This window comes from Acyrthosiphon pisum, chromosome A1, assembly GCF_005508785.2.
Source record: "Acyrthosiphon pisum isolate AL4f chromosome A1, pea_aphid_22Mar2018_4r6ur, whole genome shotgun sequence".
In the NCBI taxonomy this organism is placed as follows: domain Eukaryota; kingdom Metazoa; phylum Arthropoda; class Insecta; order Hemiptera; family Aphididae; genus Acyrthosiphon; species Acyrthosiphon pisum.
Window position 1 is genome coordinate 51,564,969 of NC_042494.1, and position 16,958 is coordinate 51,581,926.

Below are 16,958 nucleotides of genomic sequence, written 5' to 3' on the forward strand. Positions count from 1 at the left end.
ACGATATTGCACAGCCAAAGTTCTCCTTTATATGTGATGAATATTTCGTTTCTTAGTTATATGACTGTAGCCTTTTCTCGGTTCTTTCCCGAAAAAATAGTTTTTGCTATGCCGTACGTGTATGAGACGGAGACAACAAATGCGGGTGAAATGTCCTCTTAAACGTATTCCCTTCTTTTCCAAGTTATAAACGTACTTATTACTAAAGGTATTATATCTCCATAATAATTATTATTGTACAATATAAATTTCCTAAAGGCATTATTATAAATATTAAATCTTATCCGCTATTACTAGGTATCTGTTATAGCCTCATTAATTAAATTTATAATTTTCAAACTGTACTCATTATTAATGCCCTTCTATAATCTAATAATCAAAATATTACTTAAATTATTATTAATAGTATTAAAATTGCACAAAAACTTGTAATAGCACTCAGTTTGCTGAAACATTTTGATTTGTAATAAATAAAAAATATAGTTAAACGCAATAATATTCAAAAAGGAAATAAATCTAATTAAAAGTGAGTACAATTAACTGTGATCTGTATAAAGTATAAGTTACCTACTTAAAAACTTTTAAATTTAATGTCACAATAATATAAATCATAATTTCAATACAATTACCTTTGCCTCGATTAATAATAAATCGTTATAACCTTTCTGCAAAAGTCGATAGCTTTAGAATAATTTAAGTCACCGGTAATTTCTCACAGATTCACGTATATGAGTAGTAAGTAATAACTTATAATATTTTGAAAATCTGCATTAAAAAAACGATTTTAGTGGGTATCTTATTACATGAATCATGGTATAAAAATGTAGACGTTGAATGCGAAAGTGTATCAGACTTGGGCCTTAAAGAGTGTTTTGTGAGTCACACCGATAAACGCACGTAAAACTGCTAAAAAAAGTACTTCACTCTAAATTTACAAAAAATGTCTATAAATAGACAATCGACCAATAACCATACGCACATTTGAAAATATATAAAAGAACACGGTACACTGAAATATAAATAAAAATCTTTTTTTTAACTACGTTTGTTGCATGTAGATTACACATTTTAAATTGATTTAATATTTTGGTACACAAAGTGTCTTAAACCCTCTGTAGTCATCTTTGTGAATAAAGGTATTATAATCGAATTATTTTGTTATAAAATTGCGTTCCTACACAATCAAAACGCTACGGCACATATTCGAAAAGTTTGTCCCGTCTACTGCTTTTTTTCGTTTAGGTAATTTAAGACAGAATAGTGTGCATTACATGTGGTTTATTATTTAATTTTTTTCGTATTTAATAGATAAGTTTATGTGACAATAGTGGAAACGCATTCACGCAAATTGATTGCAAATTAAATGGAATTTGCTTTAGAACTTAAACGTCCATCGTTTAAATGGTAAAAAAAAATAATTTGTGTACTTAAGGAATTTGTAGATGTTTTGTTGTATAAATGCATTATATATTTATATTATAGTATTCTATAGTGATTTTTGTATAAGAATAATATAAATCAGTAACTTTACACTAATATCCATTGTTGTAAGAACAACTTTATGAATAAGAACTGAAGAATTGTATAACAATTGAATCATAAACACTCTGCCCACAATATCTTAAAAAACTGAAATGTTACTTTAAGCACAATAAAGTTGATTGTTTGACTATCACTGAAATGTTTGAGTTTAAATATAAACATAACATTATTATGAATAAATAGTTTGACGACGTAGGCTTTGTTTATTAAAAGGTTGGAATTTAGCAACGATAGCGCAAAATTGGTTAACAAAATACTATTCATTAATTTGTTAATGTTTGATTGCCTTGCAACTGTTTTATGAAGTAAACGAAGCAAAATTGTTATGACAATAATGGAATAATCGATATAATCGAATAATGATTAATCAATGTGATAAATTCTTAGTATTTTTTCAGGTTTCTATAATTCTATATGGTAACTGTAACGGTCAGAAAAAAATATGTTATATATCCAGCTCAAAACATAGATCTAAGTTTATAGTACAACTATGGAAATCTATCAATATAGAACACATTAATCGGATCTTCTTCAGAGGTTTCAAAAAATATAGTTACCTTGTCTTAAAAAAAAAAACATCTTATCCGGACATCCTTCTTTCGATTACGACTAGGTATAGAATGCATTATTAATGTCAAGAGGAAGAGATGAAAGTCATAGTGACCATTAAAGTTATTTGTACCGTGTTTAATGTCTGATTAAAGTTGTATGTGTTGACTAATAAAAAATAGACAGACTAAAATAATTTCAAAGACTAAAAAGCATTACGTTTAAATGAGTTTTTGAATGTTCCAGTTAAGGATATCAAGCTTTCACATACTAATTAAAACAAAAACAAATTTTAATTACGGTTATTCGAGATTCTTTACCCTTATTGAAAAAAAGAGAAACAAAAACATACATTCAGAGTTTATAAAATAGGGTCCTTTAAAATTATGTATGGGTCTTGTTCGGAGTTTTGAATTTTTTTAACGTCTATGTATATAATTTTTATTTTTTGAATTTTGACCTATATAATATTTTATATTTACTTTAAATTATTTTATGTTCACTTAATGTTTAACCCGTAAATATTGAAGCACTCGCTGCAATGTCCCCCATAGAATGGATGTTGTTTACATTTGAACAACAATATATTAATTAATTATCTACTTAAATATAAACATACATTCGCTTCAGTGGCGCAACATAATGTTATTTCAATTAGTTTATCTTGAGCTTATTTAGTTTTTAAGCTATTTACTTTTGTATTAAACGATTTTGTTACCAAATTATAATATATCAAAACAAAAATATTAAAAAATAATTTTTATTTGTTATTACGTAATGTAGACAGAAAATAATTAATACAAAACAAGTATAATATTTGGAAATTCGATGGATATTTAAAAAAAAACGGAATTTTATGCAAGTACATACTTGTCTGCGTTTAATTAGTAAGGTATTATATGTATTAATTTTATAATTCTTACAACAACCGAATTATACAACTCAAAATTCAATATTCTTCTTTATTACTTTTCAAAATTATACATATGGCTTTGAATTTTGTTTTTTACACGAAATTCCTAAATGTAATTGGAATTTGGCCAACATCTTTTGGATTACATCCGATCCCATTTACCTATGATGAATGTAAATATTTCAATAATATTTCCATTAACCTAAATATTTCATTCATATGCAAAATTCTGGTTAGCTGGTTAGGTAGGTACACTGATTTCAGTCTAATGGTATTTTTAAACCTTTTAGAAAAATCGTTTTTTTTTTGCCTATTCTGTAGGTATAGGTACATAATTTAAAATGGATTACCTATAATTTGAAGGAATAACATTTTTTTTATTATTTTTCAAGATGAACTATAGCTGGTATACATTTATAATCGTATGTTATATTATGTACTTACTTAACTTATTTAATTTAACTACCAGACTACCTAATTATACCGACTTAAATTATTAACTAAAAATAAACAAATACAAATTGGTAATGTAACTAACTTATTTAATCTAAATATGATTTTTGAAAAAGTTACTTACTAATTACTATGTTATACATCTAAAATATTATATATTTATTTAAATTTTTTTATTTAATGAAATAATATTTACAATCTGAACTTTTACGGCACAATAAGCAAATAAGATAACTGTTTTAATAAAAATATACAATATGCATATTGCATAGGTACAGATGAACAATGGATACGACCAGGGGCACCCGCTGAGAGAGGCCAGTGGGTGCCATTACACTCACTGGGATTTTTTTAATGAACAAATATTAATGTATAATAATGTAAATATGTGAATATGTGGTACCTATGTATGTATAGCATAAATGTAATTTTACACCCACTGAGCTGATTTTCTGCGGGTGCCCCTGGATACGATGATATACGACGAGGAGAGCCAAATGAGGCTATCCAGTGGTAGAATCCAGTAACCCACGTATATTATCGTATTTTATATCTCTTAAATTTTTATTTATGTTGTACAAACATGTTCAGTAGCTACCCAAACCCTAAATTTGACTTTTCAACAAAACAATTTAAAGTTATATAGGTAATTAATTTCCATATCGTATTCACAGTAACTAGTAACATGTTATAATATAGGTTAATACAATTTCAAATTTCAACCAAACAAACATTTTTTTGAATATTTATAATATATTATAGCTCTACTAGTTGGGTAATTCATCTTACGAATAAATCAATTGAAATTAACTGAGCAACGACGATAAATATAGCAACTACTTCCTAAATTATGTTTTAACTACTTTTAAGTACTGCATATTATATTCGATATCATGACGATTATTGATCACAAGTCTAGTCCTAATTACTAACTTAATCAGCACTATCTAATATATTTATCGTTTGATGTAACATCCACTGAAAATTTATTTGAATTAATCAATAAATCAGTGTACAACTATTGTAACGATTGAAATAAAAACGTTCACACTTGATGACCCATTTAGATCCGATATTTTTCGTGATATATAATAAAATTAACTTTTTTCGTAGTTTGGAACTTTTAAAATATACGGTATATGCATAATAATAAATATTATATGTTGATTTTTTTTTTAACGTTCTATGTAAAATAAAAAATACATCAAGGTTGGAGTATGAAGAGAAAATTAAAAAAAATCACAAGCCACCCGTGTTACACTACTAAATACTTGTAGTTTATAACTCTTGGTACACCACATAATATCATGGCTGATGGTATTAGTATATTTCATAATAATACATGTTCAAAATAAATTAAAAATTAATGGGAGTATAAAAAAATGAAATACTACAAACAAAACATTATCATTTATCACATAATATCATGTGTAATATACATAACTATATGTATACTCGTAATGACTCATCATATTAATTGAAATAACTGTTTTCGTAAAACAAATATTAGGTACATTTTTTCTAAAAAAGTTTTCCATGAAATATATTACATTATGTAGTGAAATTATGATAAACAGCAGTAGGTATAGTGATTAATCATTAAAATAAGTATTTTTTTAACCATCTCAAAATTTTTATATCACAATATTATGTTATATTACGAAAACTGCTAAAATGTTATTTGATTATACAAGTATACAATGATATATATGGAGTGTTTTACCTCGTTTTTCTTAGAACAAGCACATCTTTCACCCGGAAAGGAATTTTTATTGGGAGATGGCGATATAAATTCATAATTATTAAAATAAATCACTAAGTAGCCGCCCCCCCCCCCCACAAATATTATATATAAAAAAAGTGGGAAAATGGGTACTAATCTGCTGTACAAATGTCCAATAGGTGTCTAGACAAGTAAATTTAGAAATTTATTAACATTTTTAGAGAAAAAAACTATAACAAAATAAAGCGGGTAAAATATGTTTAATGGATTGTATTAAACTTTAATTCAATGATATAATTGTATAAGAAAAACGATTCTGAGCGGAGACGGTTTGTCAGCCGGATATTTTATATTGTTATTATTTATTATAGTCCGTAAGATGAATTAATATTATAATATTATTTTTATTGTATTCTATAACACCTATTCTATGGTGATAAACAAAGCGTTAGAAATTAAAATCCCATTTTTACCGGTTTTTTGTAAGTTGTCGGTAGTTTTTCTCGTGGCACTAAAATAACTATTGAGAAAATCGAGAAATGACCTCTTTAAAGTACCATCTTGAACCAATTTTCTAAAAGATAAGGTACTATATGTTGAAGTCAAAGCACTTCTTCTGGTAGAAGTTTTGTATACAGGATAAATAAAAATAATAAAAAATAAACACTATTGTAAAACCAGTAGCTTTTTCGCTCTGCTCATAATCTAAAAATGAAAATTTTTATTAATAGTTCAAAAGAAGTCAAAATATTTTGAAAACTTTCAATTTCCATTTATATACCTAGAAAATAATAAAATAAAAACATTTGGTGAAAATTTCAAGTACCTAGGTATCTACGTTTATAAGTTTTTGAATTACAACAAAATAAAAATAAAAAGTGGGTAAATGGATATCACTCTGCTGTACAATAGGGTATTTAAAGTTCAAATTTGGACAACATACGTAAAAATCACGAAATTGAGTAAATTATTTTGAGTTCAAAATTTATAAAAAATTTTATTTTTAAATCTAAAATTTGAAAATGTGATACAAGATTCCTTATAAGTTTGTCTATCTTTATCAAAAGAAAAATACCTACGGTAAAGTAAATTAAAATTTTTATGACCTTTTGAAGTTAACATGGATATTCACTCGATTTCTCATATAGCATTTTTCTTATTTGGTTGTAATTCATAGATACTTGAAATTTACACGATATATTTATTTTATCAATTCCTATAATACTAGATTCACTTTTCTACCAAATCGTCAATCGAAGCATTTTAATGCCCCAAAAAAAGCAGACATCATTGTGAAATCATTAAGTTATTACTTCGCTCAGAATCTAAAAAAAGGTCATGGGGGGATCCCTCTCCGGTATCTTCCCTGTTTCTACGCCCATGCATCCTATTAAATTGTTCCCAGAGTTTTATTAAGTTTTAGTTAAAACAGTTTCAAATGTATTCGGTATTCGTAAAACATAAATAATTTTAACAACGTTATTTTCTTTCTATCGTGTAAAAATGATTGTCCATCATAGTTACTATTACCTACGCTATTCTGTGAACAACCACGCTATTTTAGTTTAAGTCAAATGCAATGATGATTTATAAGTTATATTACTTTTTTTGTTTTTCTTACCTACCCATATAAATTATAGTAATGTTTTGTGAAATGAATCCAATAAGGCAATAACGATACCTATAAAGAATGAGCTATAAAATATAAGTGACCATCAAGTGGTTACTTGAAAACTTTTATGAGGAAACGACTAGCTAACACTTATTTTAAATTGTACATAGCAGGGTCGAATGATGAACCAAAACCATTTGTTGGCAACTAATATCTGTCATTTATACAAACATAATATTGCATGCATTACGTTTATTGCCAGTACATTATACTCAACTAGATGCAAATCATATGTATTTCGTAAAACTGGGTTACTATATACTGCCTCGTTGTATACCTTCCATTATATAATATAATGTAACATCGTTTTGACTACTAAGTATAACTTAAATAATACATTTATTACTTATAAGTACGTATGAATTATAAATAAAAATATTATTATTATAATTTATTATAATATAGATGTATCCTATATATTATTTATTTCTCAATAACATATACTTGCATACAAAGTTTTCAATTTTTTTTATATTTAATTTTCATATGATGTTATAATAATAGTATAATTTATTATAAGCACTAGAAGTTTTATGTATAAAGTTTCTTGGTTTAAAAATAACTATGTGATTTACGTTATATTTATGAAACAGAAACGTTAAATATTTGTTTTAATAATTTGTATTATTATATTTTTTTTTGTAAACGACATACGCAATACCTATGTATTTAGTCTTCCACAGCGAAACACTTAAACAAAACAATATTCATTAACGAAGAAAATAATTAATTCACGAACAATCCTAATTTAATCTGTATGTAATTGGGTCTAAACAATTGGACCTACGCATTGATTAATCTGTAGGTTCCTTTTCACTGAGTGTTGTAGTGTAATGTAGAATTAAATTTTATATAAAATATAATGGCAAGGTTCTTCAATCTATAAAATGTGTATATTGTACGCATAAATAATCTACAAATATGTTTTTATGTATTTACTAAACGTGGCATATTAATCATTTTATAATAACTTATATTATGAATGCAAGGATTCTAAAGTATTATGTATACTTCAGTGACAATGAGTATAATAACCACTGACAAATAATGACAAATATGTGCACGCGGTTGAATGAATGTTTAACGAGTTCATAACTTAATACGTAGGTACGAAGTATACGTCACATCGACATATATTAATTAAAACCATATCCAATAATTTGTAGCCCATAGGCCTTTTGCCACGGGCACGTTCAGTGAGATTCTTACCAATATAAATCTCTCATTGGAATTAATTAAACGTAACTAGCTTATAATTATTTAAAAATTTAATTATTAATGATCATTAATAAGTCGCTACATATATGTAGTGATTATTCCCTCTCCCTTTCATTGATATAATATAGATTGGGTAATTGATGATTAATAAAGATTGATGACATATGATATAGGTAAAATTACTTAACACAAATAAAAATAAACTGATTCAAAACTGAATTGGATAAGTATACTTACGTCAGAACGAACAAGCTCCGGAGATAGTCTTGCATATCATCGGCCATGTTCACCGCACAAATTCCAACTCCTTCAAATTGTACTTTTATGTATACCTATAAAACACAATGAATATTGAACAAAATGTCTTTTGTAGAACTATTTAAATGTCTTATCACTTACACCCAAATCCAAATAAGCGGTGTAAACGGGATATGGCAATACAATGCAAAATGCCACTATCCAACATCCAAATGTACAGGCTAAAGGCGGGAGTCTCATTTTATTTGGATGTTTAAGATGTTTATAACGGTCAATAGCCATTAGAAGAAAGGTCAGCATTATCACATGTGTAGGAACGTCCTGTTACAAAAAAATATATAAATAAATTAGGTACATTATAATATAGCTATATTATAGCCATGAATAGGGAAGGTAATATAATTTTTTTTTCTTAACCAATATTTTAAATATATAAATATAGGTATTGTACAAAGTTATAATAATAAATATAAAAACGCCTCTGATATAGCTTCTTTTCCAATCTATTTGTTAGAGTATTTATGCATGGATAAACATCAAACCCCTGTTAATCATCCTCAAAAACAAGAAAGTATAAATAGTTGTCAGTGTGTTTATTATTCGCATATTATGAATAATAATCATATTCATCATTCCTAAGAAATATATCAATGTAAAATCACAATTTCAACATCTGTGTCAATACTCAATATTATTTTCCAATTTATATAATACGAATTTCTGTCTATTTATAAAACCAAGTATCTAACTAGACAATAAGTATAAGCTAACCGACAAATATAAAAGAACAATAAAAAAAAAGCATATAAGTAGTGATCTATTTAATAGATTATATTTAAGCCAGTTTTACAATTTTTGGTATAATATTGAGTACAAATTATTGTAATTTATTTTCACAAAAAAGTTTGATACTTGATAATATAAAAACATCCAATTTTACACATGTCTGATTCGATAAAAATAATATATAATGTGCTAAGATAGATATATTTTAGTAGGGGATTGGAGAGAAGATAAATATTATATGGTCTAAAAATTATGAATTTTTTTAGTTCGTTTGTACAATTTTATTGAAATAAGGATTACTCCAAAAGTTACTTATTTCACTTGAATAAATGGTAAATTTGACATTGAGTAAAATAATTTCTTATAATTTCTTAGTACTAATATTTCAGAAAAGTAAAAACATAAACTTCACTGAAAACTTATATTATTTGAATATAAATATTGTTTACCAAATTTATTAGTAAACTGTAAACAAGAAATGTTGAAAAATACCGGTGATAGCTCTAATAAATAATAATGAAATAATAGTATTTTATTTTAGGTCTTTATATTGCATACAAAGTTGCACTTTTAATTTTAACTTAAAAAATTAATATGTCCTCATCCAAACATCAAAATATTATCATATGGGTATATTTTTTAATCGTTAGGGAATATGGTATGGTATATACCTAAGCTGTGTTTAATATTTTAAAGTAATCAAATAATAATTGTTATAAATATATGAAATACAAAAGGGACAAAATTGCGCGACGACAAAATTGAGAAATTACTCATAAATAATGTGCAGTATATTATAACACTAAAGGTCAGTATAATAATTCAAAGCAATATAACAAAAAATAAAATTTATATGGACTGCAGTTGACAAAAATAAGGGTCATAAATAAGATTGGATGGCAAACATCTCCAGTGCACCAAACAATTGACGGGTAGCATTTGTTCTAGATTCCAATTATTACTATTTTTTTTTTATAAAACAATTACTCTTTAAACTACCTCTTTACTGGTTTAATATTTGTACACATTTTAAAATTATACTAATAAATTAACATTCTTTGCTGGTATTGTGTTGAATAGTAGCATGTCTATATTATTAATATAGATTTTTAAAATAATGATAAATCATCGCACTGAAAAACAATTCCTAACTGAGCTTAATTTGTTATATTATGTGCGAAGTGTTCATAAAACCATTTTAAAATTACTTATATTTTCTTAACTATCCACACAATAAAATATCCCACATGGCCACATCGATTTTGTAGGAACACATTTGCTTACATTTTTCACAGTTGTTGAAAGAAATTACATCGCCAGTGTAGATACTATACATTTTTTATCTATAAATGTGCCACATTAAACACATAGAGCTTTTTACGACCAAAAATAGTGTTACAAGAAAAATATACATCATCGTAAAAGACCAACGCAAAATTGTCATTATCAGATTAAAATAAAATTACAGCATGGCATTATATAATGTAAATTACCTTGTTACAATAATATAACTTCTTATTAAATTCTTCGAAATTTATATAATAATTTGATATTACGTAATCAATATTTTCAGTAAAATAATATTAAATTATTATTTATAACGTATAGGTACTTAGATATTATAACATAGCATAATCAATATAAACCTGACTAAAGCGGCACTTTAGCCTGATTCACGAGCTAGTGGAACAGACCGCGATTGGGTAGAAACACTCAAAGCTGGCGAAATGACAAATCTAGAGTGATTAATAGTATTATTATAAATTAAACATTGCGTTAAATTGTCAATGGGACGCCCTCCTTTACAGATAGTGATAAATGGTAAATGTTCAGTAAATGTTACGGGTAAAAGTTAAATGTACGAACATATTAACGGAGGTTTTTTTACCAGGTAAATATTTTTTACCGTCGTTAAAACCGAATGACTCACTAATTTTAAATGTTTTAATTAGCATAATAACTAAAATTTAGGTACTTAGCTAGAGCTAGTAGCTACTATATGATGTAATATTTCAGTAGTTTTTAAAACTATACATACATACTGTATTAAGTATTTTTAAACTTTTTGAAAAAGTAAACACGCGTGATATCGTTATTTATTTAGACAGTTTAAATTTTAGAATATATTTAATACTTATATATTTTATTATTATACATTTATATTACCTAACTATATTTAATATTAATTACTTATTCATCTATATATCATGGTTATTATGTTCTTATCAGTAATCATGCAAATTATAAATTATAATAATTTATTAATGTCGACATAAATAATATTAGGAATAGCCTATTCCGAATAGGTTAGGTAATAAAGAATAACTTAGGTTAGGACGGTTAGATGGGTAAAGTGCCAAAAAAAATTATTTCGACAATTTACCAATTTACTGAATTTTATGTCTATTTACCAAAACAATTTTACCGGTAAGTTCCACATCTCTAAACTCACAGAACGATAGATAAAAAAATAATTTACACTTCATTACGATGACGCTATTAAGAATCATAAGATAGGTAGGTATGGTATAAGATAGGTATGGTTATTCGTATTGTATGGGATTACTGTAAGAAGTGTAAAATTAACAATACTAGAAACAGCGCTGGAGTTAAATTTAAAAAAAAATCACCGGTAGAGACTCAAACTCTAGAGCATTTACTACAAGTCTACAAACACGTAGACGTATTGTGTGTAATGTGCCAATTTCAATGGTCATTTTTTGTGTTGTTCAAGTCCTGCTGTACACAGCAGCAGTTTAGTCATAAACAGTGAATTATTATTATCAAGTTGACTGCCCTTAATAACTATTGTTGTACCAATTTTTCTGATCGAGCCACAAACGCCTTGAGTATCATAATATAATATGCACTCAGTAGTTGTATGAACCCGCGGGCTAAGTATCATAATATAATATGATAGGTACTGAAATGTTTATTAGATTTTCTGTCATGGAAAATCCCTAGATATAAATAAATAAATAACCTTGACAGTTTTTGAGTATCAAGATCAAATTAGCAAGTATCAGTAAAATATTAAGTTCAATAATTGAAAGTTTGAAGTGTATCGTGTATCGTGTCATATGATAGGTACTCAATATACAGTCAACTTGTTTTATCGTTATGACCACTGTGTTATTTAATGTGGCGATTCGCATACGATAAATTGACGTAATAGAAATGTTCATAACTTAGTACAAATTATTATTTTAATTTTCACATAATCATACGCATGTCTAATAATATACAATGTATTATACATGTTACATACCCATATACCTAGTAGAAAGATCGAACAATTCGCTCACGGAACAGTTTCAAAGATTTTTGTTTTAAAGTTTTGAAACAATAACAAAGCTTTATGAGAAAAAATGTTATTTATCAATGTTCATTAAATGTTTCGATGCTATAAAATCAACGATGACATGTTATAATTATTGTCAAAAGACCTAATTTATTTTAGTTTATAGCTTTCGTGCAATATTTTAATGGTGAAGCTCAATTTAATTTACTAAAACATCATTTTTCATAGAACATCAGACGTTTAAAATTTCATGCGTGCACATAATATTATATAAAACATAAATATATAGACATGAAGCTGATCGCAATAAGTACCTTTGGGTCTGAAAAGTTTTCTGTGATTGACAGTTTTATGATTCAAGATTAAAACCCTTGAATATTGTATAATATATGGTACTATGGATGGTGTATGCATATTATATATTTATATATACCTATATTTGAGCTATTCACAGGAGCCATGTTAGTACTTTCTTTGAACAAAATAATTATGTAAATGATATGTTTATACATTTCGAGGCTATTCGTAATACGCGTATGCCATAAAACAACGCAACCTCGCGATTTTATGGATGTTTTGGGGAACTTAACTTGCCCAAGAATAAGCTAACGGGCTTACAAAAAAAACTTGCTGCTTTATGAGTCGTAGCAATAGGTAACTTTTTTCGTTTCCTTCAGAACATAAATTAAATACAAAAACAAATATTACTACATTTTCAGCAAGATACTTGAATGAAAATAAAAAAAGAAGTTTAAGAATTCTAAACATTATCTAAAAAACAAAACTCAATTTAAATTTATTAATTATTATTAAAAAGATAATTATTAATAAACAATTTACCTTGCGCTGTCTAAAATAAAGATATGTCAAAAAGTGTCGATTTTTATATTAGATAATAATAATATGTATAATATTACAAATACCATAAGTAACCTACCTATTCATTATTCACTATTCTATTTCCTATAATTTTAGTTCGAACTATTGCATAATTATATTAAACAATTAATGATAAGAATTATTAAATTAATTATTTGAAACAATATTTCAAGTATATTGTCATTACATTTATCGATACATGCATAAACCTACTATTTAGTTAACTTTAATTCTAATCATTAAATATTAAATTAGATATTAAATCATTAGTATCAAATGTATACCTATCTGCTGTTCTAAACTGATTTCTACTCAAAATATTAAATAGGTAATATAATTATAAGACCATATTATATCATTACATATTTTATAATATCATAATATATAATGCTTTCTCTTAACCCGGTCAATTTAATTTATGGTGTTCAGGCACGTGCCAATTCAGTCATCTGTAGTATGCACGCGAGCACGCAGCTTACCAAATTGAATTTAGCACCACAAACTGTATCTTACTATTTGGTCGACACTCGACACTAGAGGTAATTAAGTTTAAAAACCTATTTTTCCTCAAGACACCGACAAAGTGTCAATCAAAATCAGAAGAATACTTTAAATCCTGCCTATAAGTACACCCTGTCATATTCCTATCGAATAGCAATCTACTAACTGCATTTAATGCATTGATTTATTTTTTTCCCCTACATTTTTCAAAGATGTTACAAAACACATATTCTTTAATTTAACGATATACTTATATTACGCACTCTACTAAGAAATCAAAATATCGTATTTAATTACTTAAAAATGCTATAGGTAATACCTAAACACATTAATGTAACAAGAGTAAATATATTAATATAATAAAATTATAATGTGTGTTACAGTGGTTTTTCCTTGAACGAGACATCCACCTAAAATATAGTTTAAAACTATAATGTAATATATCACTATATCTTATTTTGTAGGAAGTTAATTTTGTTAGTACATTTGGGAGGTTAAAATGAAAAAATCCCTGTACTTAACTTAATAGTTGGAAAAACCAGAATGTTCAACGTAAAATTTTATTGTAATTTAAAAACAAATGGCCGTAGAAACTTGAAATTTTCACAAAATTATTAATTTAGCATATTTTTCTATACACGGTATATTTTTCAAAATATTCAGCTATTTATAGAAATTTAGATTTTAGATTTTATATTAGTTTTTTTTTTTACAACTTTACCTAAAAATGTTATTACTCCCTTGGTTATACATTACCTTGTTCATATGGATAAAGATACAAAAATATTTTCAACTCTTTTAGATTCATTTTAATTTTTAAACTATGGCATATTAATTATGTCCTGTTCACATCATATCGGCAAAGCGATATAGACTCAAAACTTAGTCAAAATGAATTACAATAATACTTTTTTAGAAAGGTGGACAAGGGGTACCGATCTGTTGTACAAAAGTTTTTGGGTAGGTATGTCATTGTAATGGATGTGTTAAATTTGAAATCAATGATAAATCATTGTACACGAAAGACGATTCTGAGCAGAGTTGGTGTGTCATTCTAGCATACTTTATAATAATTTGGTCGTTTCGGTAATACTAGGTAGCTTGAACTCATTTTGGTTCAAAAAACTTTGTATATTATCCTGAAATTTATTATCCTGGAATAATTGTCCAAAAATTGTCTACAGATATCGATCCAGCCTGTAGTACTTCTATTAAAAATTGTTCATACATTCTTAAATTCAATATTTTATTTTTATGTATATGTATAATAATTATGTATTTTATTTATTATTTAGATAAAATAAATATCAACATTATGTCTCGCATGGTGATATGTAAGTAAAAAATTAACAAATAATTCCTGTTGGTACAATAAACGAAAAAAACAAGAATCGATTCATGAGAATTCGTTAATTGACGGGTGAATATCTATTGTCGTGAAAATTTTAATTTTAAACGTTGGTAAAAAATGTATTATAATTTCCGGTAAACTTTTTTTTTTTATAAGTTAAAAATATATGAGGATATACATACTATTATAATAATTAAAATATATTATTAAATAATTATACGTGGAATTGAAAAATAATAATATACCACAGCTGCCTTTCTATATCTAACACTAGCCTTTGACTAGCATCGTGGTTAGTGGTCCGTAACTCAAACTGAGATCACTTAACTTTCGAATTACTTATTCAAAACGATCCAATATTTTATAACAAATCGAACGGTTCAAGTTAGAGTAGCGATGGAGCTACCCAATCCCATAAAATATAAGCTTGAATTCCCCTATAGGATAAGTCCTATAACCAACCCTCTTAAATATAATATACTGTCATGACATCCCCGAACCCCCTTACTATTTACTGTCATTGTTTGCTGACTACAGAACCATCCTCACGACCTCACCCAAGACAACTACCTAGAATTATCAAAACAAAAACTCATCTTTAATGTCACCACCTGGTTCAAAAAATAAACATTAACCCAACTAAAACTGCTATAAAATGTTCCCCTTAAAAAGATAGTGATCCCCGACGAATTCATGTAGAAAACCAAGCAATAGAATGGAATAAAAAAGATTTACTCAGTAAAGTACCTTGGTGTTTTTCTAGACGAAAACCTACCCAGATAGTCCATATCAACAAAAACATACTCGTGCAAGGCTATATCAGAATGAAAATTCTCCATCCATTAGTAAGCTACAAATAAACACTTCAAATAAAAGCATCCATGGACTTGGATGTAAAACAAAAATCAAACGCTTACGATCCCGGCTGCCAAAATAAGTACCTACTTCTAGTCCTATCAGACGACACTGATAACTCTTATGACGACGAGTAACACTTACCCACAAACTTTATCTAGTTTATATTATTTAATCGAATATTTTATACTCTATTGTAACTTATAGAACACGCCTTTTCTACAACTATTAATAGGTATTATAAATATGTACCCAATGTATTACGAAACTTGTAATAACATTATACGGTGTGCAGTTAAGACATTTTAAAATATAATGAATAAAAATATATATTCAAATTTAACACATAAGTACACACTACGATCTAATTGCTGACCTGTCTTTTAGATTCTGAGTGGAACGATGAATGTATTGATTTTACAATGATGTGTGTTTTATTTTTAATTTTTTTTTGTGTCTGTCATCACCTTTTAGGACAGTAAAAATGCTTGGATTTTCTTCAACTTTTCTGATAGGAAAGTAAATCTAGTTGGTACTTTGGGGGGTCAAAAGTAAAATTTTTCCAATTGTTTTCAAAATCGCCGTGAAAAACAAAAGAAAAATTAAGGAAAAACGGGAATTTTTAAGCAAAACCTGTTTTCGAGAAAATTGATTTTGGTTTTTGGTGTAACTCAAAACGAACTGTAGATAGATGAAATTTTCACTGGTTGTTTATATTTCCATTTTCTATACATGTTAAAATTTTCAAAATTTTCAAAATATTTTGATTTCTTTTGAACTGTTTAGGAACGTTTTTAGTTTCCAATATTATTCGTTTTTCTTCTATGAATGTCAATAAAACTTTATTTGTTGAGTAAAAATACTTGAAAATTTAATAAGAGGCTCCTACTATATAGTTAAAATAATGTTTGAAAAATATTAAAAATCCTTAGTCACTAGTTTTTTTTTTAATTAACA

General features: G+C 26.7%; 1 protein-coding gene across 2 annotated transcripts in view; it reads right to left on the reverse strand.

The window, feature by feature from the left end:
• Positions 1-16,958, reverse strand: part of LOC100159283 (G-protein coupled receptor-like) — a 143,901-nt gene that overhangs the window by 52,599 nt on the left and 74,344 nt on the right. For both annotated transcript variants that reach the window (XM_029486009.1, NM_001162960.1), the window contains exons 3-4: positions 8,470-8,649; positions 8,308-8,402 (exon numbers count right to left, since the gene is read on the reverse strand). In XM_029486009.1, coding sequence (XP_029341869.1) covers positions 8,308-8,402; positions 8,470-8,649 — 275 coding nt within the window. The remainder of the gene's footprint in view (positions 1-8,307; positions 8,403-8,469; positions 8,650-16,958) is intronic.